The sequence below is a fragment of the Microcebus murinus genome, chromosome 10, assembly GCF_040939455.1.
Source record: "Microcebus murinus isolate Inina chromosome 10, M.murinus_Inina_mat1.0, whole genome shotgun sequence".
Lineage (NCBI taxonomy): Eukaryota > Metazoa > Chordata > Mammalia > Primates > Cheirogaleidae > Microcebus > Microcebus murinus.
This window is the reverse complement of record NC_134113.1, coordinates 46,773,044-46,794,126: the sequence shown is the minus strand read 5'-3', so window position 1 is coordinate 46,794,126 and position 21,083 is coordinate 46,773,044. Positions and strand designations below refer to the sequence as shown.

Here is a 21,083-nt window from a genome sequence, read left to right as displayed (position 1 = left end):
CATATTTATGTTAAAACAAGTCAATATTGGAGAATACAAAGGATCAGAAATAAGTACCTGGCTTGGTATGAAGAATCAGATCAAGATTAAATTTTAGAGAGGTTTTGACGAAAACCAGGAAGTCAAATATTTAAAGCAAAAGGCTATGAGTTTGAAGCAAGTTAACCTGAGGGGCCTGCTAGCTGGGCCAGACCACCAAGGGGAATAGCAGAACTCAAGTCCAGAACATAGTCAATAAGGGACCAGAAAGATCCACTGTCCCACTGAGTGCACAAGGCTTCAGCAACAGGATTCTTGCCTCTGACCCCCCCCCCATTAACAGAGAGACTGGGCTGGGAGATGTAGAAGCAAGGAACTGCAAGCCCCAAGAGAGTGGCCCAGCCCACACTGGTGTCACAGGAGATTAATAAGCAGATCTTCCAAGAGAAGATCATTATCCTGTGCCTTTTCCTAGGTGAGAATTTATGAAGCCTATCAAATTCCATCCTCTAAGATTGTTTTTCCCAACCTGTAGTAGACAATATTTGCTATTCATGGCTCTGTTGTTTCATTTTGTTTTTTTAATAACTAAAATTTGATAATTAAACTTTTTCAAATACATATTTAGAGTTGCATGAAGTCTAGGAGAAAGACTAAAGGATTTAAAGCCAAATAGCTCTGGATTGAGTTCTCGTCTTGGCAACTTCCTGCATAACATTCTGCAAGTTACATAATCTCACTGAGCCTCAGTTTTCTCATTTGACAAATGAGAAAATAATAGCTAACTTTCAGCCCTGGCATGGAGATAAGACACCATGTACCTGGCACTAAGCCTGCTGTATAGCAGGTGTTCAAGGATGAAAATTATTTTTATAATTAATGAAAAACCCAGAGACACTCTCAGCCAGAACATATACTTTGAGGGGCTTATGAGGATGCACACTGTGCCTCAAAATGTACCTATACAAAAGAGAGGATGTGCATTTGGAGCAGAAACAAAACAAGGCATTGGAATCTGGGAACATTTGCTTATCTGAGTACCTAAGTTGGGTTGGCATGAAACAAACTAGAATCTTTTCCTTAGTGAGATGCCCCCTAGTGTATTTTATTCTGTCTTAGACATGGTGTTTTCATGGAGCTGCAACCATCAAAATGATGTAAAGCCACCTGTAACATTATTTACAAATAAATCACTATACAAGGTGTCCCCGAAGATAGAGCTGTCCTCCCCCAAACAGACATCAACCCCTCAATTTTTTATTCCCCACTCAAACTGAAATCTGAAAGACAAGATGTCTGTACAGATCACTGGCCCTGTGACTGTTTCTTACTTATCAGAGCTTGAGATTCTGATGAAGCTGAGAAGAAGGAGAGTGGGAACTGGGAAAGGGAGGGAGGATCCTGTGGGGTAGACAGTGATGTGGAAAGAACATGGCTAAGTGTAACACCATGAAAACACAAGTGCAGGATAGCACAGGAAATACATTTTCACTGGTAGTAGAGTTGGTTAATGGCAGTAGTAACAGGATTATTAGAATTGGCATGACAAAAAAGTGTTAGGGATGACCCAGGGAAGTAATGTTAAAATCTAAGACAAGAAAATGGTGCCGGTGATTTCTGGAGAGATCATAGTTATGAGGGTATCCAGAGTGGGCATGTGTCTCTTTACATAGTAGACATGATTCATCTTGCTATACAGGGCCAAATAGAGAAGCTGCATTATTTTTAACTATTGAAGCATAAACAAGTTATAAATTACAAAGAAAGAAAACTGAAATGCAGTGTTTATAGTCCTAAACTCCCGTATCTACCTATAATATGAAGAAAGTAAGCTTCTATCAAAAACAGTGCAATCAAAAACGTCAGGTCCAAAGACCTTATGTAAAATCTTTGAAGCCAGAAGTACTTAGGAATTTATACTTTTTACATTCAAGGAAGTTAATAATATAATGTAATATATAATATATGTAATATATGTATGTAATATAATATATAATATAATGTATAATGTAATATATGTAATATAACATAGTATAATGTATGTTACAATACATTATACAAACCCTTAGTAGGGTCAGGGCTAGCCCCCTGCACTCAAACTTGTTTATATTTCTGCAGCAAAATATATGCATATTCATATGAGTGTGAGAAATAAAGATCTTAATAAGCATCAAGTCAGTTCATGCTAGTTTTGCCACCAAGTAAGTTAAAAGAAAAAACTGTGGGCATTCAGAGTTTTTTGGGTTTCAGAGTTATGAAAAAGAGTTTGTGGACCTGAATTTGATTTGCATCATAAGTGTCAACAGTAGCTAGATTAAAGCTTTTTCTGTTGTTACTTTTTACCACCTCAAGAGTATTTAAAGATTTCAAAAATCTAACTTTTAAAAATATAACTTGACATCAAACATTCTCTCCTTTATATTCAGTTTTTGCCTTGGGAAATTACATCAATAGATAGATTTTTATTGTTATTCTATAAAACACAATGATAAAAATCATAATAGAATGGTCACAATTATTCATACAATAAATATCTGTTCAGAATGTGATAGACCACAGTCTTCTTTTGACTTTCCTGAACTCACATGTGAGGCCACTGATTATTCGTCCTGCAGACAGAATTATCAAGCACTGAGACCCTCCTACCTGGTGTGCCCTCCGACGTTTTGATGCCCATCCTGCAGCAATACTGAGCGATCCCATAGTCGGCAATCTTTGCAATGATGGCAGCGTTGGGGTACAGGGTAAAAAGCAGCACATTGTGGGGCTTCAAGTCCCGGTAGATAATCATGGCTGAGTGGAGGTATCTGCCACAAAATGCACAGGAAATCTGATTAAAATGTGATTGCATTATAATAATTTTTGTCATAATTTCCTTGAATATGTCTGTCCATTATGCCAAGTGTCAAAAATTCTGTGCTAATGTTGACCCTCAAAGTTAAGAGATATTGTAGAAAGAAATCAAAACACTCAAGTCTGATATTAAGAAGTGAGGTTATGCTTTAAAAAAAAACTGTGAGTGATTAAAATTTTAAGAGAAAATCATCTCAGGCAAAGTGCTAATTTTTGGACACTTCTGTACACCTTAACAAGTACTTAAAGGGAATTCTGATTTCCCCCAATGGTCATATGAATATTTTAACTATTTTCAAATGTCAATATGTTTAAAAAGAGGCTTTTGTTGTAACTCCTATTTATTTAAATAGTTTTGATTTTCTTAACAAAATATACAAGTTCATCTCAGCTTTTAGAATTTTCTCTATCTTTGATATTTAGTTTTTCTGACTAAAATGTTTCCTAATATTATCTGCATTTTCAATAACAAATCAAAATATGACTTTTTTCTACTTATTAATCTCTTCCTCTGTTTGAAGATAATAATTTACTGTGAACCCAATTCTGTTCTAAATTAAGGTTAAGAAAGAACACTTTGGACTGAGAGTTAGAATGAATAAAACATTCTTGGGAAATTCAGTCTTGGGAAAAACAGTCTTGGGAAAGATGGTGTTGAAGGACATTGAAGTCCTTCTTGTTAGAAACTGATTCATGCAACCATGAGCAATTAGAATTGGATATTTCAGGCACAAAATAAGAATTTAGTTAATATAAAAAACAAGATAAAGTTTTAATCTCTAACAGGTCTTCTCCATTCTAGAAACATGGTCAGACAGCTTACCTTGTCCCAACTACTAACATTACTATTTACCACTTTTCCTTAGATATCTATGAAATTCCATTCTCCCAACTCTGTCTTCCCTGACCCATGATGTCAAGTCGACTAACTACAGCTTTCCCCTGATGTCACAGGAATCTTATGATCTACCTTGAAGGAACAATTTTTCACTGGAAATAATGGAGTTGAATTTAAATTATTTGTTTATTTGTGGCTTTTGATTTTAGCTCATATCATATCAATAAATATGTACTCCATTACCTAGTACCAATCAATGCTGCAGGGATTATGGGCAGAGTGGCAGTAATACCCTGAACTTTTCAGTGCATGATGGTCTAGAGAGTATGTATCATTTAATTACAGAAGATTCTCTCTTCCAGGATATAGTTAAGACATTTGACATTAGGCTTATTCATTTTGGTATACCTGTTTTTGGCTGAAGATAAATATACTAATGAAGTCGACTTGAACAATAAGTCATAGGCTTAGAAGAAAAATTTACTAAGGGCTTACTGAAAGGCCATTAGCTACTCTTGCTCTGCTGAAGAGAAAGGCTTGGAGATTAACAATAAGAAAGTTAAAGCCAAGTCACACATCATTGAAAAGGATCCAAATCCTTCATATCCATGCCTCTTTTAGTATATTTATAGAACACAGACTCCTTCTGAATACTTTCCAAAGGCCAAAAAAAAAAAAAAGTTAACTTTAATTTGAAATAATGGCAGTGGGAAAGAGAATATTTAAGTTAGTTAAAATGTTCAATTATAGGATTTAATCTTAATCTTAAAAAGTACAGTTTGAATAGCTTTTAATAGAATAGCTTTTGAAATAATAAGCACAGATTTTACCTTCTCAAAAATAATTCAGCCATAATTTATGCATTGTGTGACAATGACTATTGTCAAACATTTTACTAAAATAAACTGGTCTAAATATTCAGTTAAACAGTCATTCTTTAATCATGATTATCATAAGAGTTGCTAAGAAACTCTTTTCTTCATAATATAAACTGTGTCTCATCCTGAATAGACTTATTCTAAAAATAGGAGGCAGTCATTCATTTAACAAATACGTCCCAGGCATTTGTGAAGTCCAGTCACTGAGAGATACAAAGTCATCAGTGTATCTAAGCTCTTAAGAGGGTCACAACTTATTGATAGAAGGATTGTGCTTAAATAATACTCAAACAGGTGCTCAAACGAGGTTCCAGAAATGTATACATACGATACCAGGGAAACACGGGGAGAAAAACACAGTGGTAAAGACGGCAAAGTCGACTCTCCCAATGGACTGTAAATTTTCAACCTCAAGAACAATACAATCTCTACCTACCCCTCATCAGCACCTAATAAAATGTCCTACACATGGTAGAGAGGCTAACTCTTTATGGAACAGTTGAGCTTCATAGAAGAGATGGTATTGAGCAAATGCTTGAGGAAAAGGAGTTCTCTAGGCAGATAAGTTTGAGGAAAGAGAAAAATAGCAAATGCAGTGACAGACAGACATGAATGTAACTGAAAAATTCAAGCCCTCCAGCATGGCTAGAACACAGTGTCAGCAGTGGAGTGCCAGGGGGCTGGAGAGGGAGGCAAGAAGTATATGAATAGAGTTCTGAAGCTACACCAAGGAATTTGGATGCACTTTGCAGATAATTGGGAACTGCCAGGGGATTTCAAGCATCATTAGATTTTTATTTTAGAAGAAAGATGCTGATAATTCCCTGGACATACTGAACCAAGGCAGAAATAGTGGCAAAAAAATTTTAAAAATAAAAAATAAATGAATTGACTCAAATGATAATGTAATATACAGTCAAGGACTTGGTGGACAAATGGATACTTGCTTTTGGGGGAAGGGGCTTATCTGGATGTGACTACAAGGATCCTGGCCAGGCCAGTAGGGCATACAGGAGAAAGAAGAGTCATGGCTGCAGGAAGTAACAAGGAGAGCAAAGTCAGTTTTGAAAAAATTAAAACACAAAAACTTATGGAAAATGCAGGAGACTACATCTTCATAGGTATCATAGAATTATGATACAGAGTGCAAAGGAGTGGACAGAATTAGAGACATAGGCTAACAGTGAAAGGCAGGATTGCAGAAGAGACAACAATGTAACATGAAAAACGTTATTGCATGTTACTCTAAGCAGCTCCAGCATCTAATGGATGCCAAAAGAGCGTGATTTTATTGTCTCTTTTTGCCTCTGCAGTTACAGCTCTATGCTGAAATGTATTTGGGAAAATAAACCTTAATGCTGTGTTTTTAAAATACACTTAGTGATGGCAGAAAATTGATAGCTACCGAAATCTAGCCTCTTGTGGCACAGGACCTGAAAAGCTCTGCTGGCATTATGCTAAGAACAAATCAGGCAAATTATAGAAAAATATGCTGACATTTCACTTACATCATCAGAAACTGCTGGATTTGTTATTTAAAGTAAGGTTTCAGAGAACTAGAATAAGTTATTTTAGAGAGGAGGTTTTCCAAACAGCATTGAATTTAAAAATAGCAATTCTTCATCTTACAAATGAACACTTTGGGGATTATGTTGAAGAATTAGGAAAAAAACGAAGGCCTGAAGTTAGGTAAATTAAGGAAAATGACCAAGAAGGCTTTGAAATACAGGAGACTAAGCTGTGGTTTACTCTGATAAATTTAACACAAGGTTCCCCCTGGTGTTCAAAAGCAGAAATATCAACCCAAATCCAAATCCCTGCATCCTGTTTTATTTAAAAATCTGTAAGGTTTTCAGTAGTTTCTGGACCTTTTCGGGAAGGGAAATCTACTCATTTGAGGCACTTATTATATTCCCCATGAATTATTAATAGTTACAACCCCCTGGTTTGGTTTTGTTTGTTTGTGAGGGAGTTCATTTGTCTTCCTTACTATGCATTCCGTTTACATTTCTGGACACTGCCTCAAAGACATGTTCACAGCATTTCAGAAGAGAAGGAAGAAAAGGAAATTTGCATCCACTGCATGCCTACTGTGCACCAGGCATTGTTTTCCTTCCTTTCTCCCTCTCCCCTACCGCCAACACATATTCTGCTCTAGGTACTGGAGACACAATGGCAAACAAGATGAAAAGTCCCTGCTCCCATGAAACTTAAGATTCTGATGGCAAAGACAGACAATAAACAAAGTTTTCAAATGGAAATCTGAAGAATACCAGGCAGCAATAAGTGCAATTGGTGCTAGAAAGACAAAGGGTCGTCAGAGACATCCTCCCTGACGAGAGATCAGAATGAAATGAGAAGCTAGCCAAGAGCACATCTGGAAGCCAAACATTCCTGGGAGAAGATGGTGCAGGTATAAAGCCTCTGGCATAAGCAAGAAACCCCAGAGAGGCGAGTGGCTGAGCACAGTGCCCAGCAAGCAAGGCAGGAGAGGGCTGATACCAGGAACAAGACCTGATCCAACTTCCACCTTGGAAAAAATCACTCTGGCTACTGTGTGAAGAACAAGCCATATCTTGGGACAAAGGTAAAAGCAGAGGACCAGTTGGAATGAGGGGAGACAGTGGCTCAGACTCAAGGGATAGTGAGAGATATTGTGAGAAGTAGCTACATTAAGATCCATCTTGTTGGCAGAGCTGAAAAGATTTACTGAAGGATGAGGTGAGCGATGGAGAGAAAGGAAGGAGTAAAGGATGACCCCAAGGTGAAACAACAGGCTGACGGGAGATGGGGAGAAAAAAGGGGAGATGTCAGGGGTTTAATCTAGGATGTCTTCCATTATTACAAAACTCATCATAACTTTATGCATTAAATATTAGTCATGGTTTACAAACTATTAAAAAATGGGACTCAGGTATAAAATCGCGGTTATTAACTGCATGGAGCAGTGACTAATCCCAGTCCTGTAAGTCTCCAAAGACCTTGGCCTTTCCATTATGCTGTGCTCTCTCTCCAAGGCTCTATCTAGCATCTGGCTGCAGAGCTGGATGTGCCTGTGAGACACACAAGGCAGCCATGCAGAAGGACCCATTGCAAATCACTCTAGTCCCCTTCAGAAGATTGAACTAATCCTTCCTCATCAGAGTTATCTAACTGACTTACCTTGGTACTTTGAAGCCTATCTTATATATTTTTTTAGGCATGGCAGGTCAGTACAGGGTTCAGATTACAGGCTCTAGAGCAGGAATTCTGGGTTCAAACTCTATTACTACCAGCTATGAGCTTCTGCATGGCCTTCCTACTCTTATTTTACGAAATTGCAAAATTCGATCATGGAAATGGTCATTTTCATCCAAATTGTTTGTAAAATGTTACTGGGGCACAATGTTTCAGGGAAGTACTGTTCTTAGAGCCTAAGTCTGGGGTCACACTTGTTCAATGAATGGAAAACAACGTGACCCACTTACCTCAAGCCATCAGCCACATGTAGCGCGATCCTGTGCTGCAGGGTTCTGGTGAGGCTGGCTTTGTCCTGCTGGAGCAGGCGATCCAAGGAGCCCTTGGAGGCCAACTCCATCACCAACATTCGAGGACGAATCCCAGCCGCCAGCAAAGATATCAAGCTGGGGTGGTGGAGGTGACAAAGCACCACCAACTCCTGCAAAAGTCCAGACTCTTGTAAGAGTAATAAATAGAACACCAGCTCTTACTCAAGTCTCTGCTTCTTTAAGTGCATCTAACATTTTGACCAACGTGTTCTCTGGGTGACCGGACTATAGCAAACTTTCCATTTCTTCTTGAGATTTTTTTAATATATTTTCCATATTTTCAGTAATAAACAGCTGGTTTTGAAACTACAGTTGACCCCTGAACAGCACAGGTTTGAACTATGCATATCCAATTATATATGGATTTTCTTCCACATCTGCCACCCCAAAGGCAGCAAGACCAACCCCTCCTCTATCTCCTCCTCAGCCTACACAACACGAAGATCATGAGGATAAAGACTTTCATGATGATCTGATGATCCACTTCCACTTAATGAATAGAAAATATATTTCTCTTCTTTATGATTTTCTTAATATTCTTTTCTATACCTTATTTATTGTCAGAATACAGTATATGATACATATACAAAATATGGGTTCATTGACTATATTATCAATAACGTCAACAGTAGGCTATTATTAGTTAAGTTTTAGAGGAGTCAAAAGTTATATGTGAATTTTCAACTTTGCAGGAGGTCAGTACCCCTAACCCTCATGGTGTTCCAGGGTCAACTGTATTGTTTGAATTAAAATTTTAAGTTCTATTTTTTTCCTTTTGCTCTGCTTTTATGAGAACATTTAATACAGGGACGGTACACACATTGTGGTGATACTAACACGCCATGTCAGTCTCATGCACTGAATTCTCGTTAGCCACAGAGTTTTTCCCAGCCCACGATTCTGAGCACCCACTACTAATCAACTGTAACTGGCATATGACACAAAACTGTCCATAATCTCTGGTTTAATGACTACAAAAGTTTACCTAGGATAATGCCTAATTCCACAAAGTGTATGCCATCAACCCCTTTTGAACACTCTCTGATGACTTCCCATTACTCTTAGATTAAAATCCCATGGACTTCCATGGCCTCAAGGCTTAACATGATCCATTCCCAGCCTACCTCCCCAACCATCTCCTCTCTCCCTCCTCTTCATCACCACCCTTCAGCCACACTGGCATTCACCCAATCCCTAGAACATACCCAGCTCCTTCCAGCCAAAGGGTCTTTGCCTTTGCTGATGCCTCAAGCTAGAAATCCCTGCAGCCTTCACACAGCTGAAGGCTTCTTGTCTTTCAGATCTTAGCTCGAATACTACACTTTCTCAGAATGGCTCACCATGGACCGCCCTTACTAAATCAATCCCCAGCTGCAACAATCGCTCTGCAATCCAAGAAGCCAGAAATACCACCGGAGCTTGAATAGAGGCCTCCACTGTGACACAATCCTCTCTGTGGACCACATTATGTGAGACTTTACAGTCTCTTTCATGACATGGTGTTTGAATTCCATATTCACTTTATTCTGTATATATTCTACTTTACTCTGCAACTGTAACTTAGTTGAAACTTAGAGCTTATGTGATGTTAAACTGATTCATATTTTAAACTGTGATCGCTGCAGAAGCTCTGCTTCCTAACAACCTGCTTCAAAGACATGGAGTATCAGTGCCAACTACGTTTATCAGGAAACTGAAGTGTGGAGAATTCTGCAAGCTAAAACAGAAAGGCTGAACACCCTGCGAGGGGATTTTCCAAGAACAAAGCTTCAGACTGCAACCATATTTGCTTAGTAGAAAAGACGTTTGTTTTTTTTTTTAAATGCCCATGTCTGATTATCTCATTTGGTAAAAACTGAAAACAAGTCGAGTTAGCTCTGTTTACTTTCATAGGCACAGAGAGAGGCCTAATCCTAATGTCCTGTCCTGGAAAAGTAACTCACTACAAAGAGAAAGGAGCAAGAAAGAAACTATCATAGATCTTCCTCCGTTCATGACTACTGGTGGGATAACCCTCAACTGTCATTTTTCTTTCTTTTTCTTCATTTTTTAAAAAAGGAAATTTTGTACCCTCTTCTTTTTCAAGTTCTTCCTCTGTTCCCTTGGCTTGCCTAGCTGCTGTACATTAATCAGCCCTGTACACATGTTTAGAGTTCATTTCCATCAGGGCTCCCAAATATTCTCCATAAACTTTGAAACATACATTCGAAATTAATGACCAAGGTGGAGAAATCAATTTATGTAACAGATTACTTGCACATTGAAAGAGATTGTGCCTAGATGTGGTTTACAGACTTGCTTCTATCTACAAAATGTTTAATTTCGTCCCAGAACTAGAGTGTGACTTTTGTTACTAATAATCAAAATTCTCCCAGATATTTTGTACAGACATAAATTTTTTTCATTATTCTAAGTAACTAAAATATTACAACTATATATACATATTTAAGTTTACATAAGTTATTTAGATTCAGCCACTAAGAGTCTCTTCTAATAAATCAAGGAAAAAAGTGAGGATGAAGAGATTTAAAAAATACAATTGAGTTCTTGTAGAAGGTGGCAAAATTAGCATTGGATTTTACTTCACCTCTCACTCTGTCTGTGTCCCTCATTCCTACAGTCAAGAAAAAAAAAAAAAAATGAGAAAAAATCCTCACCACTACCCAAAACAAGAGACAATACAGAAGTGGCCACTGTTGGTTATACATTCTCCTTTCTTTCCTTCTAAGAGTACCTTGATTTTTGCCAAGTTATCAAACCCTCACCCATGCAGCCACGGACTTCTGGCCAGGGGGAGCTGACCCCAATAGCAGCTTCAAGAAAAGGTGGGAGTTTTGTAAGTAATGCCATCCTCATGGCCACAGTAATTGGCTCAGTAATACAGGTCTAAGCAAGCAGCACAAAGCATTGCCTGAACATAGTGCTTGTTGAAAAAAGGGCAGGTGACTCAACTGACACCAAGAGAAGTTTTTTTATTTAATAGGCTAATGTGTAGGGAGTGATTTTGGTTCCTTTGAAATATAAAACCTCAAAAGAGGTACCCTCTTTGCTTCTGTACTTGGGATATGTAATTGTGAAGCCTGGAACCAGTTTACCACAATGAGAAAAGCCATCCTGAGGGACTAAAACCAATACACAGAGGTTAAAGGAATTTTAGAGAAAATTAGCCAGAACCACTGGATTAAACCAACCCTATGGTGAGTACCCTCTGTGACATTTTTTTTAAAGATGGAAAGTGAAGACAATTTGTCTGATAAAGTTTATTATAGAAAGTTTTTAGACTAAGAAGAGCTGTGGAACAAAGCCTGAAAAGACCTAGAACTCTCCAATAAATTAAGAAGGGAAAAAATAATACAGCACTAAGCAGGAAGGAACTAGTTCCCAAGCCTTCCTTACTTTAGCAGCTATTATGGTCTCAGCAGGCCTGGGAAATCCCTCCCCATGAAACCTAAAGAAGAGTATCTGTAAACAATGCCCACCCATTAAGAGCTCATGGTCCATCTTTCTATTCAGGGAGTGGTAACTTGAACAAATAGACCTAAATAAATGCAAAGAATAGCCATTTCAGTTACTTTTTGTTGTTGTTGAGACAAAGAGTCTCACTCTGTTGCTCAGGCTAGAGTGCCGTGGCATCAGCCTAGCTCACAGCAACCTCAAACTTCTGGATTCAAGCGATCCTTCTGCCTCAGCCTCCCAAGTAGCTGGGACCACAGGCATGAGCCACCATGCCCGGTTAATTTTTTCTATTTATTTTTAGTTGGCCAATTAATTTCTTTCTATTTTTAGTGGAGACGGGGGTCTTGTTCTCGCTCAGGCTGGTCTTGAACTCCTGACCTTGAGCGATCCTCCCGCCTCAGCCTCCCAGAGTGCTGGGATTATAGGCATGAGCCACCATGCCCAGCCATTTTTAATAATCAATATAGTCCTTACCTCACAGATATGAAGAGTTATCCAAAAATACCCAGTTTGAAAAATCAACAACATAAAAGAGAACGATCAAGATGAACCCATAGAACAAATGACCTCAGAAAATAGTAATAAAGCAAGTAATACAAAAAATTAAATTCTAATTGATATTAATGAAAATTCTTCAGGATATTTCATCTAAAAAAATGGCTACAATGGAGCTACTAAAGGGGAGGGAAAGAATTGCTGGAAATGAGAAATATGATTATCAAAACAAAATTCAGTAGAAAGCTAAATAATATATAAAGCAATTCTGAAAAACAAATTAGAAGTCTGTAAGAGACACTCACACAAACTATAGAAAAACTTTAAGAGGGAACTCAGGACAGGGATGATAGACCCAGAAGGCTCATCATCTACTCTTAGAGGATGGTCAGAAATAATAGATCATAAGTAACTAGATATAGGCTCCAGAAAAGCAGGGACTTACTAGTTTAGCTTACTACTTAATGTGTGCCCATTATGTATTCCATCACCTAGCCTGGCACATAGCAGCTGATCAATAAAAATGATTAATAAATGTTGGCAAGGAAATAACAAATAATAGAATAAAATACATAGAAGATAATTTTCCACACAATAATGAGGCAGATGGAATGAAAAGCAATGCATACACAAACACAGACATGTGTAGTGTCAGAATACCCAAAACAAGAAAAATACAAAAGATCAAATTTTCAGTTTTCAAAACTAAACTAAAAGTAACCTATATAGCCATGAGTATCTGATTGACTTTAGACTTCTCAGAGACAACTGCGGCATTAAAAACCAATGGAATTTTCTGCTGATTTTGAAGAAAAATTATTTCAAACCTAGATTTCTGAAAAATAAAGCGTGATAGCATACCCATCAAGTGTGAGGGAAGAATTAAGATATTTGTCTCATATAAAGATTTTATATGTTACCTTTAACTTCTAAATACTCTTTCTTAAAACTTTACTTGAAAATATTCCCCAACAAAGACTAAATACAATCCAACCAAGAGAAAAACATAAAATCCAAGAAATACTGGGAATAATCAAAGAGGGAAAAGAAATCACAGATTAACCACTGTGCAAACAGCCTGGAAATCCAGCTTTCCTACTTAGAGCATGACTTAAAGTCATGAGCTGAATAAGGAATTTCTTCAAGAATAAAGTCAATTTCATTGTACAAACTGTATGGTTAAAATTTTATTATAGAAATTCTTAATGGCATGATAGAAGCATAAATATTTTCTCTCAATACATCTTTTTAATAAGATAACTATAAAGTCCAGAAAACTCCAAAAACTAACATAAAAATATAAATGTGACCCAAATTAAAATATGGCCCTATTTTTATTGATTGATGATAAACACGTAACAATAGAGAATCCATTTGACTTTGACATTTGGAATATTTCTAATCTAGTAGAAAAACAGGTTAGTGAGAGAAGGTTACATTTCCTTTTCTAAAAGTAGAAACACTTGGTTTTGTACAAATAAAAAAGTCATTCATAAGGGTATTTATTGGTTTTGTTTTCACAACCAAACTGTAAGGTTGGGCATGATGGCTCACATCTGTCATGCTAGCACTCTGGGAGGCTCAGGCAGGAGGATCAATTGAAGCCAAGAGTTCAGTTCCAGACCAGCCTAAGCAATATAGTGGAATCTCATCTCAAAAGAAAAAAAAAGGAACCAAAGTATAGACAAAATGTAAAAATTTTAATTATAATTACAGAACAGAATATAAGCACTATAAACTATAACTTTATAAGAATAATGGAATAAGTTACAAAATTTAAGAAGAAGGTAGGAAGATAAGAAGAAAGAAGAATCGTGATCATTCTTCCTCATCTCACATAGAAAGGGGTCAGTACCTGTTGTCTAGAGTTGGTGTACTAAAAAATAGAAGTTTTGTAAATTATTTCAAGTTACAGATGTTACTATATTAGGAAGACTAATGTAACCAATTTTAAATTTTAGCAAGTGGACAGGGAGGTGAAGTAGGAGACAGAATAAGTATGCTAACTTTCCCCATCATTTGTAGCAGGTAGTCAGTAGGGTTTTTTGTTTGTTTCAACATAAAACAAAGCTATTTATATTGATGCATTTTATACAAAAATCTAATAAAGAGAAATCAATATGTGGTTTGGAGATCTAGAGTGATTAAATCAATAAGCAGGTATTGCCACTTAAAAGGCTGGACATGCAATTTACTAAAGTGGATAAATCCAAGAAGGAGAGGTGTAAGTTTATCAATTAGAGTTTTTGATTTAAGATTTCTGTCTTCCAATCAAATTAGCAAAGTGAGATAATTCTTTAAACTGTTCCTTTCACTCTGCACACATAGAAGTCATGCTCAAGAAAAAGAAAAATCATTATCTCAGAAAAATGAAGATAAATACTCTGAAGAAAACAGAACCGGAAGTCAGGAGCTTGCTGGGCCTCAGGGCTGGACGCAGGCAGAAGCAGCTAGAAGTCTGACTATGGTGGAGCACCAGGGATGAAAATATGCCCCTGATGAGTTCCAAGAGTCTACATTTCTAACAATCTCCTAGAGAATGCCCAGCTACTGGTCTATGGGGCCCATTTTGAGTTGCAAGGTTCTCAAGTAAAATAGGGAATGTGAGTCTTACAAAAAATTTTCCATCATACTTAATTATCACAATTACAGGATGCTCAAAATACTGTCTTTTCTTCATTTTTCAACATGAGAAACAACACAAAACTTTTAACTCCATAAAGAAAGGACAAAGGGAGATTTCATCATGAAATTCATGTAAACTTTTAAAGTAAATGCGGTCATTATTTTGCATTTTCACAAGTGCATGCAGAATAAGAGTTCCAGGACATTAACAATATGAATGTAGTAGTATTACTGGATTTCTTACTTGTCTTAACAGCCTAAGTGATGTATGTTTATTAAAAATCTTCACAGCCACTTCTTCTCCTTCATAGGCTGCTCGATAAACTGATCCAAAACTGCCATCACCTTTTGAAAAGAAAGTACAAAACACTTAAGTTAAAGAAAGTACAAAACACTTAAGTCAAGCAGAAGAAAAACAAAATTATATCCGTTGTAATTATATCTGTTGTATATTTGAAGAGAAATTTGGCCCAATGGTTTCAACTGATAAATCTCCTTTATCACTGCCTCTTCCTTCTACTCGATTAACTAAGAAACACCCAAAGGTTTTGTCCCTAACCTTCCTATCTTCCCTCTATACATGCCCTGCTCAATTACTTCATCCACTCCATGACTTCATCTATCCCTATATGTAGAGAATTTTCACATTTTCACTTATAGACACAGCTACCTCCTAAATGCTTTCCTATATTTCCAACTTTGTGTTGGAGAGTTCCACGATATGCTTTTCCAAATATCAATTACATTCCATCAAAGGCCACATTCATCATATTTTCTCCAAACCAGTTTCTATTCCACCTTCCATATATCTGATAAAAACAAAACAAAACTCTTTTCCAGGTCATTCTGGCATTAAAACTAAAGAATCAACTCTTGTCCCCACACCTAGCCCCATAGCTAAATGGCAGTCCACTTTGTGGCCTCACTCACATCCACAACTCCCTTTCCATTTTCACCACCACCACACCCCTTTGGTGCCCTTAGCAGCTTCTCCCTAGGCTGTGGGGGGCCTCCTGAGTTCTCTTCCTCCAGCTGATTCTCTCTCTCCTGCAAAATCAATTTCCCAATAATTCTACTTTGATTGTGTCACTCTTCTGCTCAAAAACAAATTATTTCACATTGCCTACTAGATCAAACCCAAATTCAGCCCCATATTCATATTGTGGCCCTGAATTGCTTTTGTAGTTTTCCTTGCTCTGCTTCTCATTATCTACGCTCAAGTCTAGTAGTTTTTCTCCTAGTCCTGGCTGAAGAGGAGGAGTTTTCTAAAGATACTTTTATGTCTGGGCTCAAAGATTCTGACCTAATTAGTCACAGGAGATGGTGGTCATTACATTTTTTTGTTTTGTTTTGTTTTGTTTTCTTTTAATTCCCTTGGTGACAGTTATGAGCAAGCAGGGCTGAGAATAACTATTCTAGACCTACTGGAACAGCCAAAATTTCCTGAACATGCTTCATACTTTCAGGCCTGCACACCTGGAAGAACTCTGCTACCCCATCATCTCAATCTCCAGGGAGTTTATCAAGCCTACATAGCCTAATACATTTCAAGAAATTGAGGACTGCCTCGAAAACTGACCATGCTTGGCCCCGTGGACTATTATTCCCCACTGGCATATAGTAAATCTTATTTATACAATATTCATAGTTCTCAGGTAGCACCTTGAAATGTAGTCACTTGACGGATATAAATGAATAAATACAGAAAAATCTATAAGGAAATAGAATAATAGCTTGTTATTTCTAAGTGGTGAAATTACGCATCTATAGGAAGCTTCTACCTAATTGTGTATTTTTAATCTCTATAATGAACATATAAAATCATACATTATTTTATGCCCAGAAGCAATGCATACTAAAATAAATAACTCATTTGAGTACATCTTGTATTTCCAAATCATAAATATGTTAAGAGTAATCTTCATCTTATCAGTCTTAATATTCTTTCTTCCTATCCGTCTAGTATTCAATAAATATTTGACTTTTAAAATCATTTGTTAATATTGTTGGTATTGACAGTGAAGAAGGGAAATGAATGCTGTAGGAACAGTTGAGTATTGGAATAAGAAATAGGATTGGAAAAAAAGAAGAAAAGCAAGTGGAGGAGGAAGAGAGAGAATGGGCAGGAGGGACAGAAACTTAAATAATAGATTAATCTGTTCTGGTTTCCATCAATCTGGACAGCTACTGATAACACAGGAAAATTTTAATGGGGTAGAGAGATGAAGCACACTGTAGAGAGATATATCAAAATTTCAAGCGGGAAAGATTTCTAATTTTTAAAACCCTTTCCTACTTGAAAATCACTGCTACATTAATATGGAATATAGACTGTCATATTCTTTAGGTGACTACAAACTAAACTAAGGTTAAGAACTGCTATTGTATTATATATTTGTGACACCTAGGTGGGAAAGAAAATTGAAGGCAAGGAAACCTTCCTAAACCCATCAAATCGCACCATTAAAGTGCTTGTCTATTGCAGCTGTCCAAAAAATTAGTCCATCAAAGAAGAGATATACCCTGCAACTCAGATGTATGAATGAAACTCCATACATTTATATTTAAAAATATACTCAACAAAACAATTCTATTCATATCTATTAAGGTGTGTTGTATTAGTCACTGCAATTAGTTGCCAGTATCTGGGAAGGAAAGAGTCAACAGAAAGCCTGAATTGACTCCTGCCCATACAAGAAAAATGTGTGCTGAGGGCAGCTGGGCGGAGGGTGAGAATGATCTAGGGACCTTCCCTCGATCAACATAGCATAAAGATATTGGGAGCCTATACCTGTGAAATGTTTTTAGAAAAATACACCTGATTTGTTTAGATCAGTGGTACTCAACCAACCCCACCTCCTACCTTTGACAATGTCTGAAAACAGTTTTGATTGTCACATCTGTAGGGGGAGAGATGGGAGGGAGACACCACTGACATCTAGTGGGTAGAGGCCAGGGATGCTGCTAAACATCCTACAATGCACAGGACAGCCCCCAATGACAAAGAATTATCCAATCTAAAATGGTAACAGCAAAAAGGTTGAGAAACTCTGATGTAGACTGCTATCTGTAAGTAAACATGAAATTTACTGGAGCCAGAGAAGGAAGAGTAATCACATAAACATTTTCCTATCTGTGTAATTAAGTATAAAACACAAATGCTTCAAAACAGCCTTTATGAATAGCGTTTCTACATGTAGAAACGTGCCCACTCATCTGAAACACATCTTTATACAGGAAAAATGTATATTTTGGGGAGCTGTATCTGACAGCTTGGGGTTCCTTCAGAAAAAGAATACTCTATTTCTGGTACCTGCTTGAATTCTTTGAATCATTATTGAAGTTTGGGGTTGGTTAAGATGTAGGATTCAACACTGAAAATTTAGCATTTTGTGATAACCCACCATTACCAATAAATTCATTTCCTGAGTTCCAAAGTATTTGAATTCATTCTAAATTTCCTAATCAATGTGAAGAAAAAAAGTATAAAGGAGTTTATTAAACTTTATATGTCATGTCCCAAATTTTAAATGACATTTTTAAATAATATTATGCCCTGACCAATAGATTTTAAGCATTATCTCTATGGTAATTTAACTAAAATTAAATGTATATATATAACAACAACAATAAACAGTACACAAAGTTAAGTCAGAACTGTCTTCAAATACTTTACATTAAATCAATCCAATGCTTTTCACAGACTTCCCAATGACTCCCAGAAATGTTTAAAACTTGAGTATATCACACTACAGTTAATAACAGTATATTACATATACAAAAATTAGTAAGAGTAAATTTTAAATGTTCTCACCATTAAAAAGTATATGAGGTAATGTATATGTTAAATACCTTGATTTCTCCATTTCACAATGTATACATACATGAAAACATCACATTGTATACTATAACAATTTTTGTTATTATATACAATTTTTATTTTTCAATTAAAAATAATTTTTAAAAATGTTTTTAAAAAGGTAAGCAGTGAGCTGGATAGATCAGGGCATCACAGGCATTTTAAGGACATTAGCTTTTATTGTGAGAGTCAAGAAAAGCCAAGGAAGTATTCTACAGAATGACATGGTGTGATGTATCTCGACTGTTCTTTCCAAAAGTACTTCAAACGTGTCAGTATTTCAACATCTTAAGTTTATGGAGTATTTTTAAAAACGTATTTTAGGCCTCAAAATCCATATGTAATAATAGAATAGACCCAAACAATAAAGATAGAAATGAATATTGGAACATGACTATCATGTTTTTTTCAATAAACACCTAAACATGCTACATGAATTCAGTGATATCCATCACACCCTCTTGAAAATTACTGACTGAATCCATGGTACCAAGAAATGTAAACAGTTCAGCATACCAAAAAAAAAAAAAAAAAAGGAATTTGAGTAGGCTACCAATTTAATACAACTGTTTTTATAATTCCAAATTATTTTTATGAATATTTTTATGAGAATTGAGCAATGTCATACTGAGTCATACAATTGCTGCTGTGACTACACAGAGGTGTGCCTCCTTTACTTGGCTTGTCCTTTTGCATATGGAAAATGGCCACTTCACTCACCTGAAAACCTCCTTATCTGCCTCCCTCATCTTTGGTAATTAAAGCAAATGCAAGGACATAGTTCAATACTTCATAAATATTTGTGCTTCCATTATGGTCCCAACCTCATCTTGATCCCACTCTACATGAATGTGTGCAAAGGAAATTCCAGATCTGTAACATTATATTACTTTAAATATATCATATATCATTCCAAATTAAAAGCATTATAACAACTACATGAAGACGCTAAAAGTCTATTATGATATATTAATAATTCAGATTTCTGAATACTTTATAAATTATAAGGAGAAAATTGAATTCTGTTTTATTCTCAAACTGACAAAAGTAGTTACCTAGGAGAAACTCCGGAGCTTGTTCAAATTCCAACTCATCATTATTCAACATAATATTTCTAGGCAGGTCAGCCAAAATCAAATCAGGAGCAATCTGAGATATTGGAATGGTGAGCCTTGGTTGATCTGGATTTACTAGGAGGTCTCCTGAGAAGTAATAAAAATTGTTTGTTTTTTTAAATAAAAAGAACATTTAGGGACATACATACATTTGTGTTTTTGACTTGCAAAATTAATCATATATTTTCTATAATGTCTAATCACTCCTTTTCTAATGAATCCTAGATTTTTCTAGAAAATTTGAAAAAATTTGAAAGGTTCACTTAATATTTATCTACTTAGAATTTTAAAAATTTATTTCTAGGTTCATTCATTAGAGAGCAGAATTCTGAACTTCTGTCAACTATGCAATAACTGACTATGAAGTTATCTATTTTCTGTTTCTGCTACATTCATGAAGCAATTATTACATAGCAGAAATGTTGGTAAGTTATTCTACATATTGTCTATTTTAATCCTCATAACTATTCTATGTAGGTAAGTGTGATCAGAACTTCTGTTTCACAGATGAGGTTGTGTTGCTCAATGTGCCAGTATTAAACTCTCAAATCAACATTTTCTGAATCTAGAACACAAGATTTTACTGGTAATAAATATTTACTTTTCCAAACTGTCACTACAATTGAATACACTATATTTTAACTCATCCCTTACAGATAAGAATAATTTTTACATTTATTAAAAGTCACTTCCAAACATTGAAGGATTTCTTCAAAGCATTTGTAAGTTGTATCAAAATATACCTTCTTCTGCTTTCTTCATCAAGTCATCAAGTAAGATTTTTTGATGCTCTTCGCCATCATTAAAACTATACAAGGCCCATTTCTTCAAGAGAGTTTCTCCTTCACCACAAATATCAATCTCCAGCAACCCAGGAAACCATTCTTCCATGAGAGAGTCAATGTGGTCCACAACTTGGCCCAAGAGAATACAGCCTACAGAATCCACAAAAGAGCTCATCAACATTTTGTCTAAACCTCATGCTATTGCAAAGCTAGAAAAAGAGAACTATGAAGTTTTTTTAAAAGTTCAGATTTCTCTAGCGGTACAATTCAAAGTTTTTAAAATAATTTCTTTACCTTTTCTACAAGAAGGAACTGTAATTTTTAAGAAACTCTCTGGGTGATTATCTAAGACTTCAGATCCTACCAGACAGTAAGCCTCAGGAGACCAATTCAAATAGATGCCTTGTCGCCAATACATTCTGTTTGGGCGAAGTGCTCGTTCTGAAAGAAATTTAAATGGATCAGAATGTTTCCATTAATTATTAACTACTTTGTAAATTAAAGGGGGAAAAAAACTACTTCACACACCACAAATGACAATAATACAGATATAACTGTTTCAAAAGAAAGTATTAGGTTGTTAATAATATGAGCCCTCATCCATATCTATTAAATATTGCATTAAATATTTTATCCTTAATTTTACAATAAA

At 36.1% G+C, this 21,083-nt stretch overlaps 1 protein-coding gene across 1 annotated transcript in view; it reads right to left on the bottom strand.

The window, feature by feature from the left end:
- LRRK2 (leucine rich repeat kinase 2) overlaps positions 1-21,083 on the bottom strand; it is a 132,767-nt gene that overhangs the window by 22,866 nt on the left and 88,818 nt on the right. Inside the window, exons 36-41 of the mRNA XM_076007179.1 lie at positions 20,726-20,872; positions 20,390-20,581; positions 19,587-19,733; positions 14,917-15,017; positions 8,016-8,206; positions 2,626-2,786 (exon numbers count right to left, since the gene is read on the bottom strand). Of these exons, the coding sequence (XP_075863294.1) occupies positions 2,626-2,786; positions 8,016-8,206; positions 14,917-15,017; positions 19,587-19,733; positions 20,390-20,581; positions 20,726-20,872 (939 nt within the window). The remainder of the gene's footprint in view (positions 1-2,625; positions 2,787-8,015; positions 8,207-14,916; positions 15,018-19,586; positions 19,734-20,389; positions 20,582-20,725; positions 20,873-21,083) is intronic.